This window comes from Anguilla rostrata, chromosome 18, assembly GCF_018555375.3.
Source record: "Anguilla rostrata isolate EN2019 chromosome 18, ASM1855537v3, whole genome shotgun sequence".
NCBI classification, from domain to species: domain Eukaryota; kingdom Metazoa; phylum Chordata; class Actinopteri; order Anguilliformes; family Anguillidae; genus Anguilla; species Anguilla rostrata.
The window spans coordinates 24,041,035-24,068,087 of record NC_057950.1 but is presented as its reverse complement, the minus strand read 5'-3'; the positions used below and the strand labels follow the sequence as shown (position 1 = coordinate 24,068,087).

The window sequence follows — 27,053 nt, the reverse complement described above, 5'->3', positions numbered from 1 at the left end:
TCTCTCAGTGTTCTTGTAATATGCGTTGATACATTTTCCCTTAACCTATATAACAAATCTGCCATAATTTAGAAATACAAACATTGAAATTAATTCAGTTCAAATTGTTCTTTATTTCAAGAAAATCTGATGCTGCCATCTGACAGCGTAGCAGTAGTGCATAGTAAAAAACACGGCCTTTCTACTGTTAAAACACTACAGTCGCTTGTTGTTGGCTAATGACACACCCAGCACTGGCTTATGCAGCTCAACGAGTGTTTCAAGCATCTTTTCAGTATAGCAAGGGATGTTGTGTCTCCACATCACTCTAGACTGCTCCCAGCTCATGCACAGAAAATACAACTTGGGGAAGTTTGAGTAAAGCATAATAGCTGAAGATTTATGCCACCCAGGGAAGCTTTTCAGTTTTTTTCTTTAATTTACCTAAGCTTATGCAAATCAAACATTACAGGTAAAGTGGGGCTTCAAAAAAGAGGGAAGAAAAAGTATTAAGAAACAAAAAACAACAAAACGTTTTAGCCTTGCATCCTGTAGTTATTTTGCATAGCGAAGTGCTAGAATAAACATTAGCTGCGTAACCGAAGTCTTCATGCATTCGCAGCGGACATGCTCTGCATCCATAAGAATCATAAATAACGCTGAATATCTGCCTCAGATGGTCCTCTAATTCCTCAAATACTTGCAATAGAATCAGCGCCCAGAGAAACCTGTCTTCCCAGCCCAAAAATGGCTGGCAGGCTAATGCACAGGCTCCATAGAAACGGCCTCCGCTCTGTACCAGCCAAACAGGAAGAAGACATCTGTATGATGAAAGTTTACCGTAGGAACAGAGCCAAAGGGTGGCGAGGGTGTGTATCTGTTTACTGGAAGATGGGCTGCAGTCAGAATGCTTTTTAAGGGGAGCCCTTCCAGGTCTCTGTGCGCACAAACTATGAAATTGGTTTGTAAATGGAAGAAGTGTGTTTTAAGGATTTGAAAGATGCAGTATGTCCACGTGTAGTCTATAACTCGGTGTGTTTGTGTCTGTGTGTGTGTCTGTGTGCACGTGTGTGTGTGTGTGCACAGGCGTGTGTACGTGTGTATGTGTGTGTGTATTGGTCAAAATGTGCATGCTGAAATAGCCATGTTCTCCCGATCAATTCGGTTTTGGTTCCAAAATGCATCCCCATGGGCTGCATATAGCACTTTTAATGAAAATACATGTTTAAAAATGCACGTTAAATTTGAGCCAGCGCCCGTGACATTTTCAAGATATCTAAAAAATTCAGATCGTGTCTACGGCATGCCCCTCATTTTGCCAGAGCCAATCATAAACGAGTGCAGAACCAACGAGCCAGCTGTTTTTTTTCTGTTTTCACGGCAGTGGAGGGACGTGCCGGATTGCCCCCCCCTCTCTCTCTCAGCCTCCCCGACATCCTTCCTGTCGTATAAACGCTTCAGTGCCGCGCGAGCGTCGGGAGGGCCGGTTTAACACTCCAGACTGCGGTTAAAGGAAGATAAACGCGGGAGGATAAAGGAGTGGCCCCCCGACGGGGAGCTTTCCGGGTCCTTCGCGGCGCCGTAAAGAGGCCGGCGGACGTTTATTGCAGGCGCTAAATCCCCGTACCTGTGTGGAGCTTTCATGGCCACAAGTTTTTAAAGCACTCTGGTCCCCACTCCTGCTGTGACTGTGCCCATCTCCCTCATCGCATCGCGGGAAGGGACCCGTTGGGCTCCTGGCACGGGGGGGTGGGTTGCTGTGCCAGACGTCCCTGTTAGCCAGCGAGCGCTAGCAATGCCAGATAGTCTGTGCTCAGATCTCGCACGTCAGTCTGAGTGTAGCTGACATTTAAATCTAAAGCCCGACAACATCAGATAACATCAGAGTCAATACTGATCATGGAGCTGGCCTCCCACTCTCCCCAGTGTCCCGCTCAGTCCAAGACACGCCCTGCGCCTCCTCACCATGCCCTGCGCCTCCTCACCACACCCTGTACTCTAACCACACCCTGCACCTCCTCACCACGCCCTGCACCTCCTCACCATGCTCTGCACCTCCTCACCATGCCCTGCGCCTCCTCACCATGCCCTGCACTTCCTCACCACACCCTACACCTCCTCATCATGCCCTGTACCTCCTCACCATGCTCTGCACCTCCTCACCACACCCTGTACCTCCTTACCACACTCTGCACCTCCTCACCACACCCTGCACCTCCTCACCATGCTCTGCACCTCCTCACCACACCCTGTACTCTAACCACACCCTGCATCTCCTCACCACGCCCTGCACCTCCTCACCATGCTCTGCACCTCCTCACCATGCCCTGCACTTCCTCACCACACCCTACACCTCCTCATCATGCCCTGTACTCTACCACCATGCTCTGCACCTCCTCACCACACCCTGATCTCCTACCACACTCTGCACCTCCTCACCCCACCCTGCACCTCCTCACCATGCTCTGCGCCTCCTCACCACACCCTGTACTCTAACCACACCCTGCATCTCCTCACCACGCCCTGCACCTCCTCACCATGCTCTGCACCTCCTCACCACACCCTGTACCTCCTCACCATGCTCTGCACCTCCTCAACACCCTGTACCTCCTTACCACACTCTGCACCTCCTCACCACACCCTGTACCTCCTCACCATGCCATGCGCCTCCTCACCACACCCTGATCTCCTCCAACATGACGCTTCTGTAGCAGGTCCTCTGGGATAGCGTGTCTTTCTTTCTTTGGAATGACACAAGCAACTTTAATAGAGTTATCGTACAATAGGTCCTGAAAATGCTTCCTTAAATGTCTGCTCACGGAGTGCACCTTAAAGTGAAATGATTCAATCTGAAAGGGTATATTTGTCTACCTGCTGGAGGCCCACTTGAAAGAGAACATTGTTTATATCATCTAAACTGAAACTGAGCGATGCAACCTTCCAAAATAAAGAATCTGTTCTTTACTGTTTTAAAAGCCGGGATAGAAAATGGCACAGAAAGAAGGTTGGATAACAATGATTATCTGTCTCTGTGACATCCTGACGGCGTTTCCGCGGTGACATTTCAAATCGGAGCAGCTCCGCTGGAACGGTTCAAATAAACTGCGCAACTCCACCTGCGTGCCTCCCGCCATTTGCATACTTTATCATAATACTTTTAACCGTGGTGTAGTGTCGAATGCACTGGGCTTATAACCGGTAGGTTTTCGGTTCGGTTTTGCAGTGAGCAACTGCCATTGTACCCGTGAGCAGGGCGTTTAGCCTGACCCGCTTTGGTAAATATCAGGCTGACTGGATCGATACGATGAAAACGTAATCTAGATGTGAGTCGCGGCGGATAAGGGCATCTGCCCCCGCTAATAAATAAATAAATGAAACATTCTCTGGTTGCGGTGCCCCGGGCCCTGTCACTTTGACATTTTTGCTTTTTTTTTTTTCGGCGCACATATTTGATCTTTTTGGCTTTACATGCGAGGAGGCCCGATTAGGTTTTTTTTTTCTTCAGCTGATGGATTTTTGGAGAAGAAACGAAATGGCATTTTGCTCTTGCACCCCCCTCTCTCCCCCTCCCCCCCCTCCCCCCCCTTAAGGCGCACACACCGCGCTGAGGTGGCACGATAAGGCCGCGCGAGCTCTCCGCCTTTCGTTTCCGCCATCGGGTGACATCATCGTTGTCTCTTCGGCTGGCGTTGAAACCGCCTGTATATAAATCGTCCGTCGGGCCTCACCGTTCACCTGCGCGAGTCTGCGCGAGTCTGCGCAGTCACTGCGCGCGTCTCCTACGCTGGCGGCGTGTTCCGAGGGGACGTTAGCGTGCCGGGCGCAGGCTACCGGGGCCCTCGGGCATGCCGGCCTGAGAGTGTCTCGGCGAAGGCAGCCATTACCGGTGATTTTCCGGCTCTCGTTCCCTCGCCATTTTCGGCGGGCGAAACGGAAAACAACTCGCCGGCGCTAACGCTAATATCGCCATCATTCCGACGGCTAAAATTGTCACGCCGCGGGTAAATGGATTGGGGTGGGATGGGGGGGGGGGGGGGGGGCATTAATAAGAGCTCACAGTTGTTCCTATTATGTTGTTGGTAAAGATTACACCTTGATGTGTGTGTTTTGCCCCAGAGATGCGCGCATTAGGGGCAATTTGGAACAGCGGTGGTCGGCTCGAGGGCCTGGACTCATGGGTCTGGACTCAGCGCCACCGCAAGGGCTGTCCCCGCCCTGACAGGAAGCTGTCATTCAGGTGTCTGCAAGCGTCATCGCCGTGGCAACAGCACGGAGAGGCACTGGTATCCTCCCCCAATTCTGTCACTAAGCAAACTAGCACAAAAAATAGTCAAACATGAACAATTATATTTTTAGTTCAAACAAGGTGAAATTTCACAAAAAAAGACATAAATGCATCATCATTATTATTGTTGTTGTTGTTGTTATCAATATATATATATATATTTTTTTTTTTTTCTCGAACCACCACCTTTCAAAGCAAGTAGTACTGTCACTGTCCTGTCATCTGTTTGGGGGGTTTCTAAAAATGGAAATAGGAAAACCTTTCAGCTACAAATCATCATTGTCATGGAAAAATCTTGCATCTCCAAAAAAAAAAAACAAAAAAAAAAGTTCTCAAAACAGCAAAAAAAAAAAACTTTTATTCTCCTATTCACCAGAACAGCAGTTTGCTACTGTCACATGGGGTTTTGCACCAGATTTATTTCTTGAATGATTGCAAAAAAAAAAGGATACTTAGTCAAGACAAGCAGAGGACACCATAATCAATTTTGGTGGCAGAAGACATCATAATGATTGAGTAGCTAAGTATCCTTTTCTTGTAATCATTCACTTGGTGCTCTTCGCTCCCAAGGAGCACCATATAGACTCGCTCAGTTGTAGAAACATCCCCAGCGCACTTCTGGTTTCAAGGAATATCAGTTATTGGGTTAGGAGCTGTTTACAGTACACTGAGCTGTACGGCAGCGTTCGATATTATGTGTTTTTAAAAAACGGGAAACGTGAACGTTGCTGGTCGTTAGACCTTGTGTCGATCCACGTCCTGGATTTAACGTGAGGCCGTGACCTCAAGGGGTCAACAGAGGTCAGCGAGAGATCCATACTGTTAGCACGTTGCTGCAGCACAAACAAGGAAAAACATGACCAATCAGCAGTGTCGCTGTAGACAGAGGCTACATCCTCAGCTTGGCTTTGTAACATGGATAGAAAGAAGACAAGGGGTTTTTTTTTTCTGTGTTGATAGTGTAAATGTTATGTAGTCCTTGTGTAGGTCAACAGACAAGGTGTACTGCAGATGGCAAACTGGATAAAACAGACTAAGTTGCGGGTGCTTACTGATCAATGATGTGTTCAATAGCCGAGATGCACCACAAACACGTGTGTCAAAGTAAATGGCTGTTGTGAAGACATTTTGTCCTTTTTTATTTTAAGTCTCCAGCTAGTCTCAGAACCACACAAAAAATAAAGTGAATTGCATTGAGCGCAAGCCCAGTTGCAGCTTAGTGCCATCGTACTGGATGTCAAAGAAAACTAATGGAAAATTGAACTCAACCCTTGCTCCTTTGTTCTATAATGGTTCGTGGCAGTTCTGCTCCCGTCTCTGGGGTGACCTGCTGAACCTGTGTCCCTGTGAAATAGCAAAGCCGTACTCCTGCTTCTGGAAGACTGCGGTCTTAACCGTTCGTCTGACCATGTGGCACGTACAGATTGCAAATCACATCAGTACAATGCAAAAAAACAAACTACAAAAAAACTCAGTTCAATGTAAAGGTTCCATAAAATTACAATGTTATTGTTGGCTGCCTGATTCATTCGCTGTCTCAGAATAGTTTTTCGCTTCAGTACACCACATTTCCACGTATATATATGCTGTGAAAACTATTTATTACATTTTCAAATACCATACGTTCCAGTATATTCTATGAGTGTAAAGGTGTGCCTCTTCAGTGTGTCAGTGTGCCCCTGTCTGTGAAGAAGCAGGCAGGATGGAGATGAATAATGAGAATACTGGAGCACATAAAAGAGGACTAGAATACTGGCTGCCAGTTGTCATAATCTGAAACCTCCTCACCCCTTACAGTCCCACTAAAAGTCTCTCTCACTGTCACTGAAAGAAGGTGCCATCTGTATGTGGACGGGAAAAACTTTTAAATGAATTTCTGCTTCCCAGTTCCTCAACATTCCTACCAATAATACGCCAGTGAAATTAAACATAATTCTTAATTTTTTTTAATTCATCATTTCTAATTATTGAAATATTTTACTGTGCAGCTAGTTGTATTCCTTTTTGTTTGTCTTGTTGGAAAATCAAGAATACCAATAATCGTGTTTGATTATGAGCTTTATTTTACTTGGTAAAGTACCTGACCTGACTAGGTTGTGCGTCTTCAATTGAGTGACTAACATCACATGCAAATAATTGCACAGATTTATCTCATGAGCTGCACTACATGGCCAAAAGTGGATGCCTAACATCCAACATCCCATCCAGATGGGGAGTTATATGGAATTGGACCACCCTTTGCTGCTATTATAATCTCCTCTCTTCTGGGATGGTGTTATATTAGATGTTGGAGCATTGCTGCAGGGATTTGCTTCCATTCAGCCAGAAGAGCATTTGTGTGGTCGGGCACTGATTTGGTGATTAGGCCTGGCTCACAGTTGGCTTTCCAATTGATCCCAAAGGTGTTAGATGGGGTTGAGGTCAGGGCTCTGTGCTGGTCAGTCAAGTTCTTCCACACTGTTCTCAACAAAACCATTTCTATATGGACCTTGCTGTGTGCTAAAACCGGAAAGGGCCTTCCCCAAACTGTTGGGGAAGCACAGAATTGTCTGGAATGTGATTTTATGCAGTAGGATCAAGATTTCCCTTCACTGGAACTAAGGGGCCTAGCCCAGATCATGAAAAACAGCCCCAGACTGTTTTTGTGTCCAGATTCTTTTGGTCATATTGTGTATTTATGATGAACAGTTTGTTTCAGTGGAAAAAACTGCAAAAAAGGGCCAGCAAAATATATTTCACTGAAAAAACAGAATGCTGAAAATGTTACACATAGGCAAGAGATGTTTTTGAGGCTTTTTGTCTAAAAAGGACTCAATCCCATTTTATATTGCTGAGCATCTAAATACATTCTCAAAATATATTTATTTTTGATCAGTACATGTATAAATAAGGTGTTGGCCTGATTTTGAGTAATAAATGTGGCATGGGAAATTGCAAGATGTTTGACATGTTGATGGAGGTGGGGTATTTGACCAAAAAAAATCAATGGGCCTCAATCAATGGACTAGAAAACTAGATAGCTAATGTACTTATTTTCTGCAATCTTCCAGTCATATTGCCAGAGGTGGCAAGGGGAGAGGAAGGAGAGGGAGGTGCAGAGAGGGAGGGGGGGGTGGCAGGCAGGGGGAAAGTAAGCTAATTTCAGCACACCTCTTCCACTAGCATATAGTGTAAAATCTATGGTATTTTCCACCTCTGAACACCTTAAATATTATTGGGTTACCAAGCATCCATTTTGTAAACCCGTCTAGACATGGCTTAGAAAAAAAGTATACAGGATGATTTTATTTGTCATCAAATCTGAACCAGGATTTATCCACCGTTGTGGCTGTGGCTGCATTGTGTTTAAAAAAACCTATTTATTCACATAGACAGGAAATCAAGTTTATTTATTAACCGCAGTGGGAACGTGTTCCATAGGACAAATAGCAAAATATGTAGGACTGTAGACTTATGTGTAAAAAGTGAAAAAAATCTAATGTTTTTAAAATGTCTTTTTTTTTTATTCAGGTGGACAGGAATTCAGTTCTTTCAAAAACTACTGTGAAATAAGTGAATGGAAATGGATTTGAAGATATTTAGTTTTATGAAAATGTGTGTTCAGTGGGAAAACAGCAAAATACATAATGTCCAAAAACAGGAGTAATGCCAAAAAAATTTTAATGTAATTTTTTTTTTATTCAGATGGACAGGAAATCAAGTTTATTTAAGGGTTAATATAGCTCAGGAAGGCACTTAAACTGCTAGTTTGGTTGCTAGGCAATGGCACCCAGAATTGAATAATGTTAATAACTGGATCTTGCACAATAACACAGGTTTTGCATCTGCAACTGCCAATGCCAATGCTGGTTGAGGTGAAAGTGATTCTTTTTTAACGAGCACTTGTAGCTATATAACGTGCGCTGTAATTTCCCCGTACTCCGTGAACCCAAGGATGTAATGGCATACTTGAGTGATTACTGATAACCTCTCTAACCTCACCCCCCCACCCCCTTTACCCCATCCATGCTACAAGCTGTAAACGTCTAAACCACCTACAGCACCACCAACCCTCCCACTACAAGCTGCAAACATCCCGCCCCCCTCACCCTTGGCTTTCTACGGGCAACAGACAGCGATGCAATGGCGTGACATCATCGCCATCATTACATGTTAGCTGCTGAAACGGTTTGGAAAGACCTCCGATAACACAAAGCCACGCTATAGCTAATGAGGCACCGTGAAAAACACAAACGAGAAAATACATCTCTAAAATTCACAACAACAAAAAAAAAAAAAAAAAAACCTATGAATAATTCACCACTGCAAAAAGAGCTCAGACACAACAGAGAGCACTGTACTTAGCAATGGCCTGGGGGCAAGACAGGGAATTGTGCTCATGTGCGGAGATGCTGAGATGTTGAGTAGCTCAATGCCATTCTCAGAGGGACATATATATGGAGGAGAATAAGGAAAAATACAGATCTGCTTGGCATGCAAAGGTAAGGCCCCTCAATCCTCATAAGAACCCAGGAGAAAAACTGTCCTGGTGCTAAATGAGGTGGGTCAATACGCCAGGACAAAATACAAGGGAGAATATATCATTAAATTAAAAAGGTGCTTTGAACCAGAGAGCCTTTAATTATAATTGATAATGACCAGATTTATTGTCCTGCCTAGATGAACATTATGCCTCAATGAAGCCTGGCTTGGCTTGTCAGCTAAAGACCTTGTTAAGCATCTACTCATTTTGAAAGGAAAATGGGAATGGGAAGAGCGACAGTATTTTATTTTATTTTTTTTTAAAAACAGGCCTTCCTGCCTTCATTTTGTTGAGCAGAAAACAGAAAGGAAACCTTTCTGCGCAGAAGTGTGGGTCAATACCGCCATCTTGTGGCAACTACTCTGCTCTGGCAAAGCTTGAGTAAACAACAGAAGATGATGAGAACGGTTAAAACATGAAAAGCAGGACTGAGCACAGATTTTATTTTTATTTTTTGTGTGTGTGAGCAGGTGACTGGGAAATTGATGTTTGCTCCTGACATTTACACTTGACCTCTGAAAATGTATATTAGATATGTGGACTGTGTGTGTGTCTGCATCTGAGAAAAGGCACTAGTAGCACGCCCATTTTAGTAGTGGAATATCCGTTATCAGGTGTATTAGTTTGCTTTTAGATGTAAAATATTCATTTGAAATTTCAGTTTTTCAAGTGACATTTCCAGCTATCTGATCTAGTTATTTTCTGGCAGGAGGAAATGTATGCATGTCCATCCATCCATTATCTATACCCACTTATTCATGGTCAGTGTCGTGGGAGGTGCTGGAGCTTAAATACCAGCATGCATTGGGCCAGAGGCAGGAACACACCCTGGACAGGCCGCCAATCTATCGCAGGGCACTGGTTACTGTATGCATGTTTAGCCTGTCCAAGGTGTGTTACAAAAGCACCAGAGAAAACAGTGGACAGAGTCGAACACATTATGTTTTATACAGGGCAGGTTAACCATAGAACATCCATCCATTATCTAGATATACACAGGACCTTCTTGCTACCCACTGCACCACCGTGCCGCCACCTTAGAACACGATGGCTTTATCTGTTGCGTATTTCACATTCCAGACAGGCTGCGATAGGACAAGCTCTCCTTGGTGCTCTGTCTAGTTATACACCGCCTCACCCTTCCTTTCCTTGAAAACTTTGATCAGACAGGTGCTAAAAGTCACCACTGACAGATCTGCCAGGTGCAAACTGAATCGCTTCAAGCATTCGTTCGTTCCCCTGTCAATCAAGCTGCCAAACAACCGGGGAACTGTGACATCAAACCAGTCGTAGTCGTTTGAAATGTCCCATTGCTAACTACAGTGAAAACTATGGTGGTGGGGGCTGGACACTACATTTTCAATGTCTTTTTCCTTTCATTACTGTTTGCTGTGTGTTGTTTACTGTGTTGTGCTCTAGCCTAGGCTATTTCTCGCTGTAACCAGTTGCGTTCTGTGGATGTCCAAAGCAAATTTCCCCATGGAGACAGTAAAGTTTATTTTACCCTTTATGATCAAAAGTATCTGGACACCCCTTGGTCTGGGGCTCTTCTTCATGGTTTGGGCTAGGCGCCTTAGGCTAATCTTAATGCTAAAGCATACAATCTCATTATAGACAATTCCATGCTTCCCCAACAGTTTCCTGTTTCCTCAGCATGACAATGCCCCCGGGCACACAGCAAGGTCCATATAGAAATGGTTTTGTCGAGAACAGTGTTGAAGAACTTGACTGGCTTGCACAGAGCCCTGACCTCAACCCCATCCAACACCTCTGGGATCAATTGGAAAGCCAACTGCGAGCCACGCCTAATCACCCAATCAGTATCCAACCTCACTAATGCTCTTCTGGCTGAATGGAAGCAAATCACTGCAGCAATGCTCCAGCATCTAGTATAAAGCCTTCCCAGAAGAGTGGCAGCAAAGGGTGGACCAACTCCATATTAATGCCCATAATTTTGGCTGAGATGTTGGATGTCAGGTGTCCACATACTTTCGGCCACGTAGTGTATCTTACCTTACAACAGAAAAACACCTTTGTAATTTTTTCTTAAGAGTTGCAGACTTGCATTTGAAAGAGAATCTCCAGCAGCATAGTCCAAACTGCTTAATTTCCGAAAGAATGAAAGGACAAAGCAGACAGATGTGGATTCATTGCGGTGGACAGTGTCGTGTGACCCTGAACCGCTCAGTTTTACAGGGGCTGTATGGAAAGTGCAATGCCTCCGTTTCAAATTTAATGTTTATAAAATGCTGGTCCTTGCGAAGCCAGTTGCTATCGATCGGAAAAGCTAAACAACAAAGGTTAATGAGAGAACCGAAGGAGGTTTTGTTCATCTGATTTACAGCCCACATCCATCACGTCATCTATCAAAATGCAGGTCAACCGAACTTTAAAACATCTCTTTTCTCTTCTCTTTTTTCTCCTGCCAAAAAAAAAGCCTGTCAGTTTTGTTACTTCAAGAGTTGAATCACTGGCCTTCTGCTGTCAGGGAAAGTAAGCAGACGGGCCATCATAAGATAAATCTACATTATGAATGCTTTCGTATTTGCACAAAGGAGGAAAGAAAGTTTTTAATGATATTCATTTTTTTTTTGTCGTGATATGTTCTTACCGAGGCAGCGGAATCGGTCATTTTAATAAAGGCGTGCGCGTGCCTGTCTTTGTGTTTTCGGGCAGGCATGTGAGTAAGAGGTGCGGCACAAAATCCTGGGCCCTGTGCATGTGCAGTCTCTGTGGGCCCCCTTAAATCTGTAGAGCAAAGCAAACTTTTTAGTCCAGGCCTTTTGAGACCCTATCTGCCTTGGGACCCTGGGTAGTCAGGTCCACTATCCCCCCCCCCCCCCCAACTGTTACGCCCCTCAGTGTGTGTGTTTCAACAGTAACTGTTTATCAGTATCTTAGTTTTTTTTCAGTTCTAATTTTTTGTCATCTATGCACCAAAGAGTGTGATTATATCATGCTGTGCATGATACATTTCAAAAAGTTCAAATATATCCCAGCAAATGTACACTCTATCAATCTATTATTATACTACTGACATACCTTGCATTGCCAATAGACACCACACTGTGAGGATGTAAGATAACGAGACGGTCTTTAAGTCGCTGTTTTAATTAGACTCTCCTTTCACAGCCGTCGATATTACACGGCCCAGCTTCAACGGGACAGACGAGTTCGGCTTCACCTCGTTCATGGCCTACCCCTCCCTCCCTGGCGTCAGCCTCTTCTACGAGTTCCAGGTGAAGCTCACCTTCTCCAGCGAGGACTCCGCCCTGAGGGACAACCTCATCCTCTACTCCGGACAGAAAGGACAAGGTCAGCAGCTCTTTCCGAGGGACGCTGGCCGCTCGAAGTACCCGCTAAGGAAAAAAAAAAAAAAATCAAATAACTTTGGGTCTCTCGAGCTCCCCGTCCTCCGCTACCTCCAGAGGATTTCTGTTTTCAAGTTCGCTATTTCAAGTTTCCTCGTCCCAGCGCGTATGGTAATGTCCCCGCTAAATTATAATTCAGACAGGTAACCTCCACTCCCCCTTCAGTCACGTCCCCCCCGTGATAAAGACACGTCCCCCGGGTCCCCCCCCCTGCTCGTCAGAACGTCAGTCTCCCTGCGTTGACGAGCGTCCTGCCTATCCCTCGCTGATTTAATTAGCGCTTCTTGGAGAAATTACCGCCCGCAATTACGAGCCGTTTTCAGCAAGTGTGACGCGACTGTCAACTCAAACACGGGGGTGGGGGCGGGGAGGGAGGGGGAGTGGGGGGGGGGGGAGGTGTCAGAGTACCTGTAACCAAACGGGTCACATTCATTTTGCGTTAATCACGCAAGCGGTTGGCGGGAATCTCGAAAGACAATTAAACTGTCAAACGGGGGGGGGGGGGGGGGGCGAGAGGGGCGACTGAGGTCCCCTGTTCTGAAGGTCCGTTTTTAGTCGCCGCTGACAGGAAGTTAAATCAAAGTAAAAGACAGGTGAGAATGCTCGAGGGGGGGGTGGGGTGGGGCGGACAAGTGGAGGGGGGGGCGAGTCCGCCTGGTTTCACCGAGCCTCTCCGGAGAGCTCCGCTCGGGGGTGATCCATCGAGGGACGGAGTCGAAAAGACGTTCTGGTGAATAACGAGCCGCTCGTCGGGGGAGCGTGCAGTAGAGGACGCGCGGGGATCGTGCGTCGAGCGCGCTCTGATGTGCCGTCACCGCGCGACACCGACCGCCGCACGTCTCGCTGTATAAACGATGATTCCGATGTAATATTTAAATCATGTGACACGGAGAGTCGAGAGAAGAGAATGTGCTACTTTCGCGAGCGTGCGTTTCATGTTCTGATCAAAGATTTTGATGAATGTGGGAGACAGAGTGGGGGAAGGGGGGGGTGAGGGGGTGAGTTGGACTAGAAACTAAGGTGCAGTTGTTACTTAATAGAGAGTTTCGTACAGACATACAGCAAGTTTTGGTCCATTGAGACTTCAGGAAGTTAGTTCTGGAGCGTGGGGGTTTTTTGTCTTGGTTCTGCTTCTAACTGCTTCTGTGTTCCCGAAAGGAATCAATGGCGACGACTTCCTGGTGTTGGGGGTGCGGAGCGGCAGGATCGTTCACAGGTTCAACCTGGGCTCCGGAGTCAGAACCATCGTCAGCGACCGCATCGTCCGCGGGACCGGAGTCCACACGGTGCGCTTCGGTCGGTCCCTCAGAACCGGGTGGTTAAAGGTTCGTGACTCTCCCAACTGGGGAGAAAAACACAGCCTCATCTTTACAGGAAAAGTAGCACAGCAAAGGAATGTTTCTTTACAGAAGATTAAATGGGCACTTATTTCTCTTTTCTTTACATTTTTATTGTCTTAATTTAACTGTTTTAAACTGCCATTGTGTGAATGATCACTGCTCTACCATTGTTCATGAAGAAGAAGAAAAAAAATCCAAGCTAAATAAAACATGCTTTCATGTCACAACCACGCAGTATAAAATGGCCACCAATTACTCCACTCTGATCCATGGCTCCTAATGGAAAGGACACAGCTGTAAATATGTTTGCTGATGTGAGAGATTATGCGCTTTCTGAACCCGGTTTCCACAGTCCTGTCAGAGTATGCCCTTTCCGTTATGACAGCTCTTGCCCGTTTGCAGTCTTCCTTTGAAAATACTTCAAAGCCCTCAGCTTGGCTTTAGCGTTCTCGCTGAATAATGCCCAACGTCTTTTTTTAAAACTTTTTTTCTTAAGGTTGATGACCAAAAGAATAAGACAGGGTCTTCTCCAGGACAGCTGGTGGGCCTCAATGTTTTCAGTCAGCTCTATGTGGGGGGGTACAGGGAGTACACCCCCGAACTGCTTCCCTGGGGCGCCAGATTTCAAAATGGATTTCAAGGTAAGACTTTATTTTCCCTCAAAACCGCAGATTTACCGGTGGCCTCTGTTAGTTTGTGGAACTTATGTTTTTCACTGTTTCCAAAGGTGTTGGAAGCCAAATTTCTCCTTGCAAGTTCCTTATGTTATTTTCCTTATGTGTTACAATGCACTGTGTTTACTGCCTCTCTTAAAACACAGTGAAACACAGACAGTTGAGGCCAGAATTACATTGGTACAGTTTCTGTGTCTTTTGATGTTTATTAGCCCCGCCCCTTGCTTCAGGCAGCCAATAAGAATGGGCCTCATTCACAGAACTTTTCTTAATTATTCTTATTTTTGTTCTTAAAACTATGGGATTCACGAAACGTTTGCAGACCTTTGCTTTTGTGCATATCCCAAGTGATCGTACACATGTTTCCTGAATGAGGCCCAATATCCCTTGTTGACAGGGAATTGGCTTCTAACAGGAGTTATTTCTGTGTCCTTAATCTCTTTGCTCTAAGTGAAACTTCTGCCGTGAAAGAAGGTTTCAGTCTCAGTAAATCACTTGGACAAGGCCATCAGCCAAATTATTTTTGTCATTATCAGCTCCAGTATCTGTTTTCTTTCCAGACGGGCCTTATCGAAGGCACTCGGTCTGAAAACCAATCATGGAGCTGACTTCTTACCGGAGCAATTTTGATGTAGTCTGGCACTGGCTCCACTCCACTGCCTCAATAATAATAACGGTAACTGCCGTGAATATCACCGCGAGTAGACATAGCGGTGAGGCCTTCCGTTGTGATTCCGGTAAGATGAACTGCGCGGTGGAGCCGCGGATGTAATCGAAGGCCGAACGAGGCCATTTCATTTTCGGCGCTGGCGCGGTTTCCTCGGCGCGGTTCGCCCCGAACGACCCCTCGCGTCGTTTTTTTTCTCCCTCTCCGAAACGGCGAAGGGCGGCGGTGAGACTGCGCCGCGCCGGCTCTGAGGCTGGGTCGACCCTGGCGGGTCCCCTGCGCCCGTGTCCCGGGGAAAAAAAACGCTAACCTTTCCACCGCGGGCGTAATGAGAACTCATGAACCCCTAATCAGATTCCCCCGACCTTCCCGGGACACTAATCACGAAGGCTGGCGGTAAACAAACTGATAATGCACTCCGCCGTCGACGAGACCGTCCCAGCGGAAAGGCTGCAATGGCGGCCGGGCTCGGCTCGGGCGCTGCCTCGGCGAATTTATTTTCTCTTTCGTTTCTTTTTTTTTATTTCGTTCGTTTTTTCCCCTGGTTCTCGGTTCGGGTCGGAAATGGAATAACTCCGCTAAAATCGCACCTCGGGGGTCCCGCGACGAGTTGTTTATCGCCGTGTACTGCGACGTGGCCAAACAGACGCAGGAAACAAATTTGCGGCACAGCGGAAGAGCCTTCACTCCAGGATGCTTGTCGGTTTGAGGACGGATTGTATTTTTCACTTTTTTTTTCTTTTGAAAACGTGAACGCGAGATTATTTCCATTACTTCACGGTGTTCGGCAGGGTGCTGTTTGCAGGGGGAGATGAGGATGAGAACGCGCCGGAAATGCATTACCCAACCAAGAAGAAAGACCGGAGAAAAACTGCGTCCCTACATTTTGTGCATTTAAGCACGTGTAAAAGCTCCCTCCATTTTAGCTCGTTTGGTAGGATATAAAAGTGGATGAAAGGAGACAGGAAAAGAAAGTGCAGAAAGTGCATTACTTTCGTCACTAATGTATTTCACAGAATATATATTATAATTAATTTTGTATAATACCAATGTGCTTCTTTTCACAGAAGGTGACGCAAAAGTTGGGTAAAATCTTGAAAAGATATTGTTTCCAAATTGGACTGGACAGAAATGTTTGCCTTGAAAAGAAAGAAATAGTCTCAAATTTTAATTTGTCACTTATTACCGAATTGTTTTAGCTTTTCATTGGTTTGAAGACAGATGTGTTACTGAGTCAAAGCAGGAACGTTCTGAAGGTGTGGTGAGGACGTGAGGTGTTTGCTGGTTCACCAGGGCACTGAACATGGGTCACTGAACAATTTCACAACCGAGACCTGAAAATGTAAAACATCAGGCAAATCACTGTGGTGTGAAATTTAGGAGCGATTGTCCTGAGATTGAACAGATAACTTTAATAAGGTTTCCAAAAATAACCGTGATGCAACACTTTTTTCTTTGAGAAATGAACACAGCGATATTTGTTATGCCTAATTGATCTGTTCCTGTTACATGCACTGGGGATTTATACAAACCGAAGGGTATTTCTAAATAGCATTTCAGATATAAAACAAAGTTTAAGTCTGAAAAAGTGCTCTCATCCACACATTTGGGGATTTGCAATTGTTTCACCTTTTGGACGAATTATTATACTATAGATTTTTCACTTCTTGGACAAGACAAGACAAGTCTTTTTTTGTTTGTTTTCCAGTGAAATAGGTTTTTCGTCATGAATTTCTTAAACCACCAACCAACTTCATTCATTGATTTCACCATGCCTGTTGAATATAGATGATTTTTCATTGATCTTACTGGAAAAGGCACATTTGCATTAATTTGAGCATTTGTTTTCACTTTTTCGGCAAACAACTTCGCCTTATGTTTTGCTTGTTTTCCAGTGAAATAGATTTTCCATCATAAATGTCTCACCCCTCGTGTTTTCTTCATATTAAGCATGCACCCCATGTCCACGGGGTCAGAAAATGACCCATCCTCACTGGCCCCCCATCCTCACTGGCCTCCCTGTGGAAAAGCCTCCTCATTGAATTTTAAACCCTAAATCAATATTTTCCGTGTAGAAACAACCTGTCACTCGTGAATAAATAATGAATGAATAACTTCAGCTTGCTTTTCAAACAAGCCGGATGTGAGCTCGTTTTCTGCCGAAACCAGTTTTCTGCTCTTAATTCTAACATCTCACCGCCACTAAAACCTGTTTCTGCAGTCCACTGCCTCCACTGCCCTCAGGTTCCCTGTCACCACTATCTGTTTTGTGTCCATTTTCTGTGGATAGCAGTTGTAATGTTGACAAAAGACAACAGTTTTATGTAAAATGACATATCCTGCATGTAACATGATAGTGCCCTGAAAGGTACCCCTTGCTGCTCAATGTAAGGCCTATGGCAATGAAAGGAAAACACCCTTTTTCCAATATGTAGCCAAAGCAGAAATATGAAAAACATTACCCAAAATGCATCTTTAAAGGTTCATACTGAACTTTAACCCACCATTTCACCATCTGCTCCCCCCCACCCCCTACACACTGCTTCCAGAAAGTCCCTCCCCCAATTGTTACATCAGACCCTCTTCAAGCACCTCATTGGACTGATTGCAGACATGTCATCAAGCACTGCTATGTGTAAAAAAAATTTTTAAAAAATGCTTGGGGGAGGAGTTAGGGGCAAACGTTTCTCTGTTGAGTGAAGGCTACACTGGGCAGTAGAGGGTTAACTTTTTCTGATGGTAGGGTCACTCCAGGAAAATCTATCAAATTTCACACTAAAGAGGGTGAGGGTTTTCAACCCTGTTAAACTGAAGAGAGGGTCATTTCAGGACAGCAGGAGGGTTTAAGAACAATTTCATTTATTTTAACGTAGCTGTTCAAAAGAGATGATTACTCATACATATGAATGTATGAAGTACAAATTTATAATTTTTGCATTTTTTCACTTTTTTGATGAAAGCCTATAATCTTTTCTTTTAGCTGGTTGTCCACTGAGATGGATATTTCATCATAAATGTCTTAAAACATATTTTCATTCATTTACATTACCATGGTTGGTGAATAGCAATGCTATTGAATGAATGAATGAATGAATAAATAAATAAATGGTATTTATTTAAGTGTCCCTTCTCAGCACGCAAATACTCAGTAAAGTCCATCAATGCATCCATAAATAACATGGCATATACAAACAGAAGTGCATCAAGGTGCATTAGGGCAACAGCAAATATAGCACTTACAGGATATTGCACATAGCCTGGAAAATTGTAAAATAGCACAATAAATAAGCATTACACATTACATAGACTTTTCATAATAAATATGCAAAAACACATTTTCATTCATTTTGTCTTGCCCTGGTTGTTGAATAAATATTTCTCAACAACTGTGGGCACAGCATATTTTCGAATGCATTCCCTTTTTTGTGCTTAAAATATGTTTGAGAACAGGAAGAAATCCAAGATGACCCACGTTTGTGGATTTATTATGTGGCTTGCCTGTTCCGTCTGAGTTTGTGTTTGTTTAGAGGAAATATGTTTTCTACGGGAAACACTGAAAATTGGAAAACAGAACGCTGCATTGATATGGAGTAGGCCTGCCAGTGTTTTGGATGGTATGCCCACCATCCTCAAGGCTTTATAGCATGAACCTGTTTGTGTTATGTGATAAATAACATCATTACATCTTCATAAAGCATACATATTAAATTCCTCCTTTATAGAGTCATTTAGCACATATCTTTTTGAAAATTGTGCCATAATGCTGGCGATGCCCATACATATGCATGAAGGGCCAACCCTGTAGATATAACTTATAGAGGCCATATTTATTTATACATGAAATAAAGTTTTACTGGTTTTAATAAGGCAATGTTCCTGTACTGAACTACACTCGATTCAGTCCCTGTCTGATCTCTCTGTGTTTCCCCCAAAGGGTGCATATTTGACCTGCGCTTTCGGGCCAGGGGCGGGGGCCGGTTCCGGGCCCCAGGGAGGCCGGAGGAGCACCCGAACTCGGGGCGCAGCGTAGGACAGTGCGGGGTCACCCCCTGTACGCTCGTCCAGTGCCAGAACGGAGGAACCTGCGTGGACTCGGGTTCCACAGTTTAGTACGTATCTTTTTAGTACGTAAGTTTTTTTTATTTTATATTTTTCCAGTTTTACTCCCAGTCTGGTCGCCAGTTGTACCCTAGTGCTGTTAAATCTTCTGTGTGACGCTGAGAATTCGCCACTATGCAACCTCGCCGGTTGGTGGTAGGACGGAGGTCCCCGCGTCTCCTCCGAAACACGACTCCTCGAGCCCCTGACCGCGGTTCCGACGCCTAACGATGCCGCTTTGTGCTGCTCCCACAATGCACTGGGCACATTCGGACCTGGCAGGACCAGGCAGGACCTGGGCTCAGTGTGCAACTGCATTCGCTTCCACGGCCAACGCATTGACCGCTGCGTCGCCATGGCACCGGCATCTCTCACAACCTTCTTACAACTACTGTTAACATGGGATTCACATTTTCATTTCAGGCGTTTAGCTGAAGCCCTTATCCAGAACAAATTACAATTAGTGCAGAAAGAAGAATCACCCACATTCAAATTAGCAGTTAATGAGAGTGCAATGGTTAGGCCATATCACACTGGCCATTGATAATGCTTTTTCACTAGAATTGACATGCGGAAGGGAAGGTAGAGATGGGGTTTTGCGTGTGTTGCGGTAGAGAAATACAGGACAGATGGGAGAAGATGTGGAAGAGGGGAATGGGTATCAGGGTGGAGAAGAGGAGGCAAGGGTGGATAAATGTGAACTAACTGTAGTCTTGGAAGCGACTGAGGGCACAACAGGAGCTGTAGGCATCATGATTCAGGTAGAAAATGTGAAGGTGTCAGTTGCATTTAGTGTGTATTATATCGGTAAGTGGCATGACATAGGGGTATAAGAGATTAAGTTACAAGCCCAAGGTTACTGTGTTAATTCTCAGGGAAATATTGAATCTGAAATGCTTCAATGCTCTGGTTTTTCAGTGGAAAGGGAAACTTTCAATAAAAATACTTGTAAGTTGTCCAGCAAGTAAGGTGCTGGAAAACAAACTATTTGGGTTTACACAGGGACACAAACATCAACCTACGTCTGGCCACAAGGTGGCACTGCTAACTAGCTGTATTGTAATGTTTTTTGTGCGCCTGCAGTTGAGCCCCAGCACCCCTGACAAACTGGAAATGTGTTAGACTTGCATGTAACATTACTCGCTGTGTGTGTGTGTGTGTGCGTGTGCGTGTGTTTCTGTGTGCGTGCGTGTGTCTATATGTGTGTGTGTATGTGCGTGCGTGCGCATGTGTGTGTGTGTGCGTGTGTGTGCATGCGTGTGTGTGTGCGTGCGTGTGTGTGTGTGTGTGCATGCGTGTGTGTGTGTGTGCGTGTGCGTGTGTTTCTGTGTGCGTGCGTGTGTCTATGTGTGTGTGTGTGTGTGTGTGCGTGCGTGTGTGTGTGCATGCGTGTGTGTGTGTGCGTGCGTGCTGCGTGTATGCGTGTGTGTTTGCGTGCGCGCTGCGTGCATGTGTTGGCTCTGTGTATGCTCCAGCTGCAGGTGTGCGTTAGGATGGAAGGGGGCGCTCTGCTCGGAGACGGTCTCCGTGTGCGATGCTGAACACAGCCCCCCTCCCCTCTGTGCCCGCGGCTCCACCTGCGTCCCTCTGCCCCGGGGCTACACCTGCCAGTGTCCCCTGGGCACCGCCGGAGAGTACTGCCAGGAAGGTCCGCACCCCCCCTGACCACCACCCCCCACGACTGCCCTACAGTACTGCCAGCAAGGCCTATACTATACATGCACTGTACATACAGTACTGGAGATTATTCTTAAAAACTGATTGCACAGTACATATATTATTCTTACGAACAGGTTGTTCTGTACATATCATAGTACAATATCCTCTCTGCCTTCACCTAAGTTGAGCTTACGTCCTTCGTTTATGAAAATGAGATGGCCATTTATCCCATAGCTTGAGGGACTGAACACCAAAGGCACTGCCTATCACCCTCAACAGGGAACAGACAAACTACAACACAGCATGAAATATAGACCACCCTCAGCAAGGAAGAGACAAACTACAACACACATTAAATATAGACCGCCCTCTGCAAGGAACAGACAAACTACAACACACATTAAATATAGACCACCCTCTGCAGGGAACTGACAAACTACAACACATATTAAATGTAGACTACCCTCTGCAGGGAACATACAGACTACAATACACATTCCCTCAGCATGCAACGTACAGACAACAACACGTATTTAATATAGACCACTCTCAACAGGAACAAATTAAATATAAACCACCCTTAGCAGGAACATACAGTCTACAATGCCATTAAATATATACCACCATTCACGGGAGCAAATACAGTCTGCAATATACATTAAATATAGACAACTCTCAGCAGGGAACACATAGAGTCTACAATACAAATTAAATATAAACCACCCTTAGCAGGAACATACAGTCTACAATGCCATTAAATATATACCACCCTCAGTGGGGAAAATACAGTCTGCAATACACATTAAATTTAGACCATCTGTGTGGCTGTTTGAACATTTATTTTCACATGGAACCACACAGCTACACTCTTTCACAGGTTTGATTATCAGAGGGCTAACCCTCCAGGGAGTCAGTAAATTCTAGTTCCCTGAGCAGCGAAACATTCGTAGCTAAGAGGGTCTGACAAGTATCAGTCCCAGCGCTGCTGGCTTGGGTGACATTGTAAAAAGCAGGTCATCGAGTTTTCAGAAGCAACTAAGTCTCAGTCTGCCTAGACAGCAGTTTTTTTTGCCTTTTTTGTTCTAGTTAGAGAAGTCAAAAGCTGCTCGACAGACAGACTTGGAAAAATGTGAATGGTGCAGATGGTCCTGAATGGATATCCCATGATGCTCAGCAGTCATGAGCCCCACCATTACCCCCGCCACCCCCCAACCCCCCACCCCAAGCCTTAGTCAGCAGCCTCACAGATCCCTCTCTCCCAGGAATAGACAGACCACACATTCCGTGCTCTCAGAACTGACCGCGAATCAGTGCTACAACGTTCCCAAAACGAGGACTATTATCTGGTGCGGGGTTCGACTGCATCCACCCAGCGCCCCCGTGAATGTGACCCTACAGGCCTCAGCCAGCCCCAGGGTTCCCCGCTCAGTCCGAGGGTTTATTTAAAGGCCCTGGCCTCTGTTCAAGCCTCCGCGCGTCAGCAGGGCTTTCGACCGGCGGCGACCTGCCAGGCTAGCAAAACGAATTTTTAAAAAAAAGAGCCGCGAGCTGAACTCCCCGGCTGGGCCGCGCGCGGCTTTGTCTCCGCAGACGGGCATTGTGGGAGCGCCGCGTGAGCGTCCGCCGCGCCGCGGACACTTCTGGAACACGGCGAGCCGGGCCGTCTCCATGGGAAGGTCCGCCCGCGTCCTGCTGACTCAGCACCACACAGAGCCCCCCCCTGCCCCCGCCCTATTCTGCTGCGTCGGCGCGTCTGATCCTCTGTGTGTGCTACGAGCGATCATGCATGCATGCACGTGCAAATAATCACACACTGATTATATATAATTACGCACTGACATGCTATGATACTAAATAATTACACACTGATTATATATAATTACGCACTGACATGCTATGATACGAAATAATTACACACTGATTATATATAATTACGCACTGACATGCTATGATACTAAATAATTACACACTGATTATATATAATTACGCACTGACATGCTATGATACTAAATAATTACGCACTGACATGCCATGATATGATCAATTAAGGTACTCATACTTGGTGTGTTATGATCTATTACATACTGATGCACTGTAGGTCCTGATCTATGTCATATTGATACCCTGCATGTTGCAAACAGTTATTATGTTCTAATACTCTGTGTTAGACACCGGCACACTCTGTGAGATTAGTACTCTATTCACTGGTCTTCTCACTCAGTACTCCGTACTCTCTTTCTTAATGATGTTTCAAACTGTTGATTTTGGCACGCCTAAGGTTTGATCTATGTCTCTGACTTTTTGTTTCTTATTTCTCAGTCTCATAATGGCTTCCTTGATTTTCATTGGCACAACTCTGGTCCTCATGTTGACAAATGCCAATAACAGACTTCAAAGGCAATCAAAAGCCTAGAATCAATGCTAGAAAGCTCTCATAATTCACCTGACTAATAAGAAACACCCGTGAAGCCATTTGTCACAAATATTATGGTGCCTTGAAATGGTGGGGGTTGGGTTATGTGTAAAAAAAATACTTTTTAATAAAAGCAGACAATCTGCACTTCAAGCATGCAAACTGTTGGATTACAGATAAACTTGTGGAGTACAGAGCCAAATCGAGATGAAACATGTCTTTGTTCTAAACATTACAAAGGGCACATTTTGGTCATTGTAGTGCAGGTTTTCTAATCTCCAGTCTGTGGATCATTGGATCCAGACCAGGGATCTATAGATCAGTGACCCTGTGCAAAAGCATGGCAGTATCTCCATAACAGTGCATAAGTATGCCAGTGGCCCCATAACAGCGCATAAGTATGCCAGTGGCTCCATAACAGTGCATAAGTATGCCAGTGGCCCCATAACAGTGCATAAGTATGCCAGTGGCTCCATAACAGTGCATAAGTATGCCAGTGGCCCCATAACAGTGCATAAGTATGCCAGTGGCCCATAACAGTGCATAAGTATGCCAGTGGCCCATAACAGTGCATAAGTATGCCAGTGGCTCCATAACAGTGCATAAGTATGCCAGTGGCTCCATAACAGTGCATAAGTATGCCAGTGGCTCCATAACAGTGCATAAGTATGCCAGTGGCCCCATAAGCAGGCATAAGTATGCCAGTGGCTCCATAACAGTGCATAAGTATGCCAGTGGCCCATAACAGTGCATAAGTATGCCAGTGGCTCCATAACAGTGCATAAGTATGCCAGTGGCTCCATAACAGTGCATAAGTATGCCAGTGGCTCCATAACAGTGCATAAGTATGCCAGTGGCCCCATAACAGTGCATAAGTATGCCAGTGGCTCCATAACAGTGCATAAGTATGCCAGTGGCTCCATAACAGTGCATAAGTATGCCAGTGGCCCCATAACAGTGCATAAGTATGCCAGTGGCCGCATAACAGTGCATAAGTATGCCAGTGGCTCCATAACAGTGCATAAGTATGCCAGTGGCTCCATAACAGTGCATAAGTATGCCAGTGGCTCCATAACAGTGCATAAGTATGCCAGTGGCCCCATAACAGTGCATAAGTATGCCAGTGGCTCCATAACAGTGCATAAGTATGCCAGTGGCTCCATAACAGTGCATAAGTATGCCAGGCTCTCCAGCAGTAGCCTCATGCACTGAACCCCTCAGTGTGTCCAGTCAGCTGCTCCACAAGCTGAGGGCAGTGAACACAGCCTGTACTACATGGCCCTGAGCAGCCCTGTAAAGGTCATCCTTCTACAGACACTGAATAAAAGGCGTGCTGTTACAAGTCTCTGCCGGTAGCCATTGTACTGCGAGGTCACACCTGTTCACATTTTATGGAGGGGCTTCCCGCTAGCAAATAACTGCCCGCCACCGACCCCCCCCCCCCCCCTTTTCCCAAGGAGAACCCTGGACCAGTGTGCAAAAATAAAAACAGTTTGCAGACAGGCCATTACCAGACTGAACCAGAGATCACAGTCTCTCACAGAGAAAGTCTACGAAGGGAAAAACAAAACGGTCTACGCAGTCTACAAAACAGAAATGGAACTGACCTGTAATTTCCAAAGCTGAACGGGAGGGAGAGTGTGTGGCTGCACGGGGGAACAGAGAAGCTAATTCAGGGTTAGCGCTCAAGGTGCTGCGTGAAACTGACTTCAGAGAATCTGGCAAAACAAATCACTTCTACACAAGTCCGGTTGCCCTGATAATCAGAATTCACAATGTATCTGTATGCCCCTGCCCTTTCTGTCCCAGAGGCCATGTCCCTGGGCACCTGCCATCTTACCTCTGGCTGGACAATCCTCGTGTCGTTGAGAATGCACTCAGGTGTGCGAGGGTACTGTAAGTAATGACATCAGCAGAGGTTGGACTTGTGGGCTTCCAAACTCCTTACGTTTCCAACGTGATAGGAGACAAAAACAAGACATGTAGAGAACTCTCATTCAGCAAAACAAGCCAGAAACTACACGAGAATTCATTTGTCATTAACATGGTGAAAATCATTAGTGTCCAGATAAGTGTACAAAAAAAATTTAATTATTAAAAATTTAAGAATAACAGGACAATAATGCAGATGTTCCAGTCATCACTGGATTGTTGCAGCTTGATGTAGACACAGACCTGCAGATTTTTCAGAGTTTTCTTTCTGAAGATAACCGGTTCCTCGCTCTGCGTTTCAGCTCTGGCCATCAGCGACCCTTCCTTCAGCGCTAACCGCTCGTCCTGGATGTCCTTCAGCGGCATCGAGGGACTCCGGCACAGAACAGACCTGCGGCTGCAGTTCCGGACTCTGTCACCAGAGGGCATCCTGTTCTACGCGGCACAGCGCCTCAGCGCTCGAGCAGGTGGGCCAGGCCAGGCCCGAACGGGCGGCGCGGTCGCGTAGATTAGCGCACGGCTAACTAGCGGTTCATACCCAGCAGGCCCGGTGAAGCTAACCGTGCCACAACCCTGCTGCAATATCTGGGAAAGTGAACGTGGTGGAAACAGAAGTGGACAAGCCTAATCTAATTATAACACGATTTATAACACGGTCTGCCTGTCTTAAAGCCAGCCAGCCAGCCAGCCCATGGGGCTCATTTCAGTCATCAGTGCATTTGCATGCGCTCTGTGTAACGTGAAACTGTAGCCCAGTGTTTCTCAACCCTGGTCCTGGGGACCCACTGCCCTGCATGTTTTAGATGTTTTAGACCCATTCATTTGAATCAGTCCCTGATTCAAATTAATGGGTCGTTATCGAGCTTCTGCAGAGCTTGATGGTGACCCGTTCATTTGAATCAGGTGTGTTGGAGCAGGGAGACATCTAAAACATGCAGGGCAGTGGGTCCCCAGGACCAGGGTTGAGAAACACTGCTGTAGAGTGAGTTCCACTGTTATGCATTACATCTGACAAGGCACCTGCCCTTATAAAAACACAGTAGTAAGGCCACTCTTAGTGGTGTGGTGAAAAGGTCACTGTGGAAAAGGGGTGTTTTTGTGAGACTTTGTCTTTATCTCCTGCAGATAAAGAGTTCTTGCCATTAAAGGCACTCGAAAACACTGCTCTGCAGCCAGAACAAGAAGGCAGCTTTACCCCCGTAGTGGTTAAAATGCCACATCCAGTGACATAGAAATGCAGCTATTCTTATAATAAAATTAAGTTCATAAAATTATTTAAAATAATAAAATTCTTATTCTAGAGCTGAAAACATTTTTACAGTGCATAGCCCTCCGTATCATTTTAGCTGCCCTTTTATATGGTTCAGCAAAAAAAATGAAAAATAAAAAAACTCATCTTAAATTCCAAACTTCTGTGGGGAAATTAAATGGAGTCAAAGGGCAGAGAGACAATAATTAAAGAAGGATAAAAATATATCTCGTTTCAGAGTTTATGGTTTCAGCTCCCTGTAGCCTTTATTCGCTGTGTTTCCACTGTAAAGCATCTTGACGCGTGAAAAAAATAATAATAATAATAATTTATTGTAAAAAATTTAATTGGTTCCAAACTTCTTTGTCAGTAGAGTTCTGCATTATTTAAGCACTCCAACCTTCACAGGTAACAGATCACAAGAATTCATCTTTTTTTTTTTTTTTAAGTTGTTGTTGTTGCATTTTATTGTTTCCAGTGTTACCTCAGCAAAACGAATGCAAAAATGAACCGAAACGAACAATAAAAAATTAAAATCTTGCATTTTGGCAAACCTGACTGAAGCCTGACGGGTGTAGGTTAGTGAGTGCGGTGTGGATTCACAGCAGGAGTCCGCAACGCTCCAGACACCAGGCTGCAGCTACGGAAAATCTGAGCGAGTTTCCATTGGGAGGAGAAAAAAAGATCTTTTATTGTGCTGACTAAAGGGCATGTCGGCGGGGTCTGTGAACAGCTTATCAGGAAGGGACATATTCCGGCTGACTAATCCTATTAAACGCAGGCTGAGATAAGCTGAGAAAGTTACTCACTGCAACCGAGGACAACAGTCCTGCAGGTAACCTTCCATTTCTACATCATTTCAGT

At 45.3% G+C, this 27,053-nt stretch overlaps 1 protein-coding gene across 1 annotated transcript in view; it reads left to right on the top strand.

Annotated features, from left to right (window-relative positions):
• Nucleotides 1-27,053, top strand: part of eys (eyes shut homolog) — a 337,977-nt gene that overhangs the window by 308,367 nt on the left and 2,557 nt on the right. Inside the window, exons 40-45 of the mRNA XM_064318175.1 lie at nucleotides 11,919-12,101; nucleotides 13,316-13,482; nucleotides 13,994-14,138; nucleotides 18,773-18,947; nucleotides 20,412-20,584; nucleotides 25,243-25,407. Coding sequence (XP_064174245.1) covers nucleotides 11,919-12,101; nucleotides 13,316-13,482; nucleotides 13,994-14,138; nucleotides 18,773-18,947; nucleotides 20,412-20,584; nucleotides 25,243-25,407 — 1,008 coding nt within the window. The remainder of the gene's footprint in view (nucleotides 1-11,918; nucleotides 12,102-13,315; nucleotides 13,483-13,993; nucleotides 14,139-18,772; nucleotides 18,948-20,411; nucleotides 20,585-25,242; nucleotides 25,408-27,053) is intronic.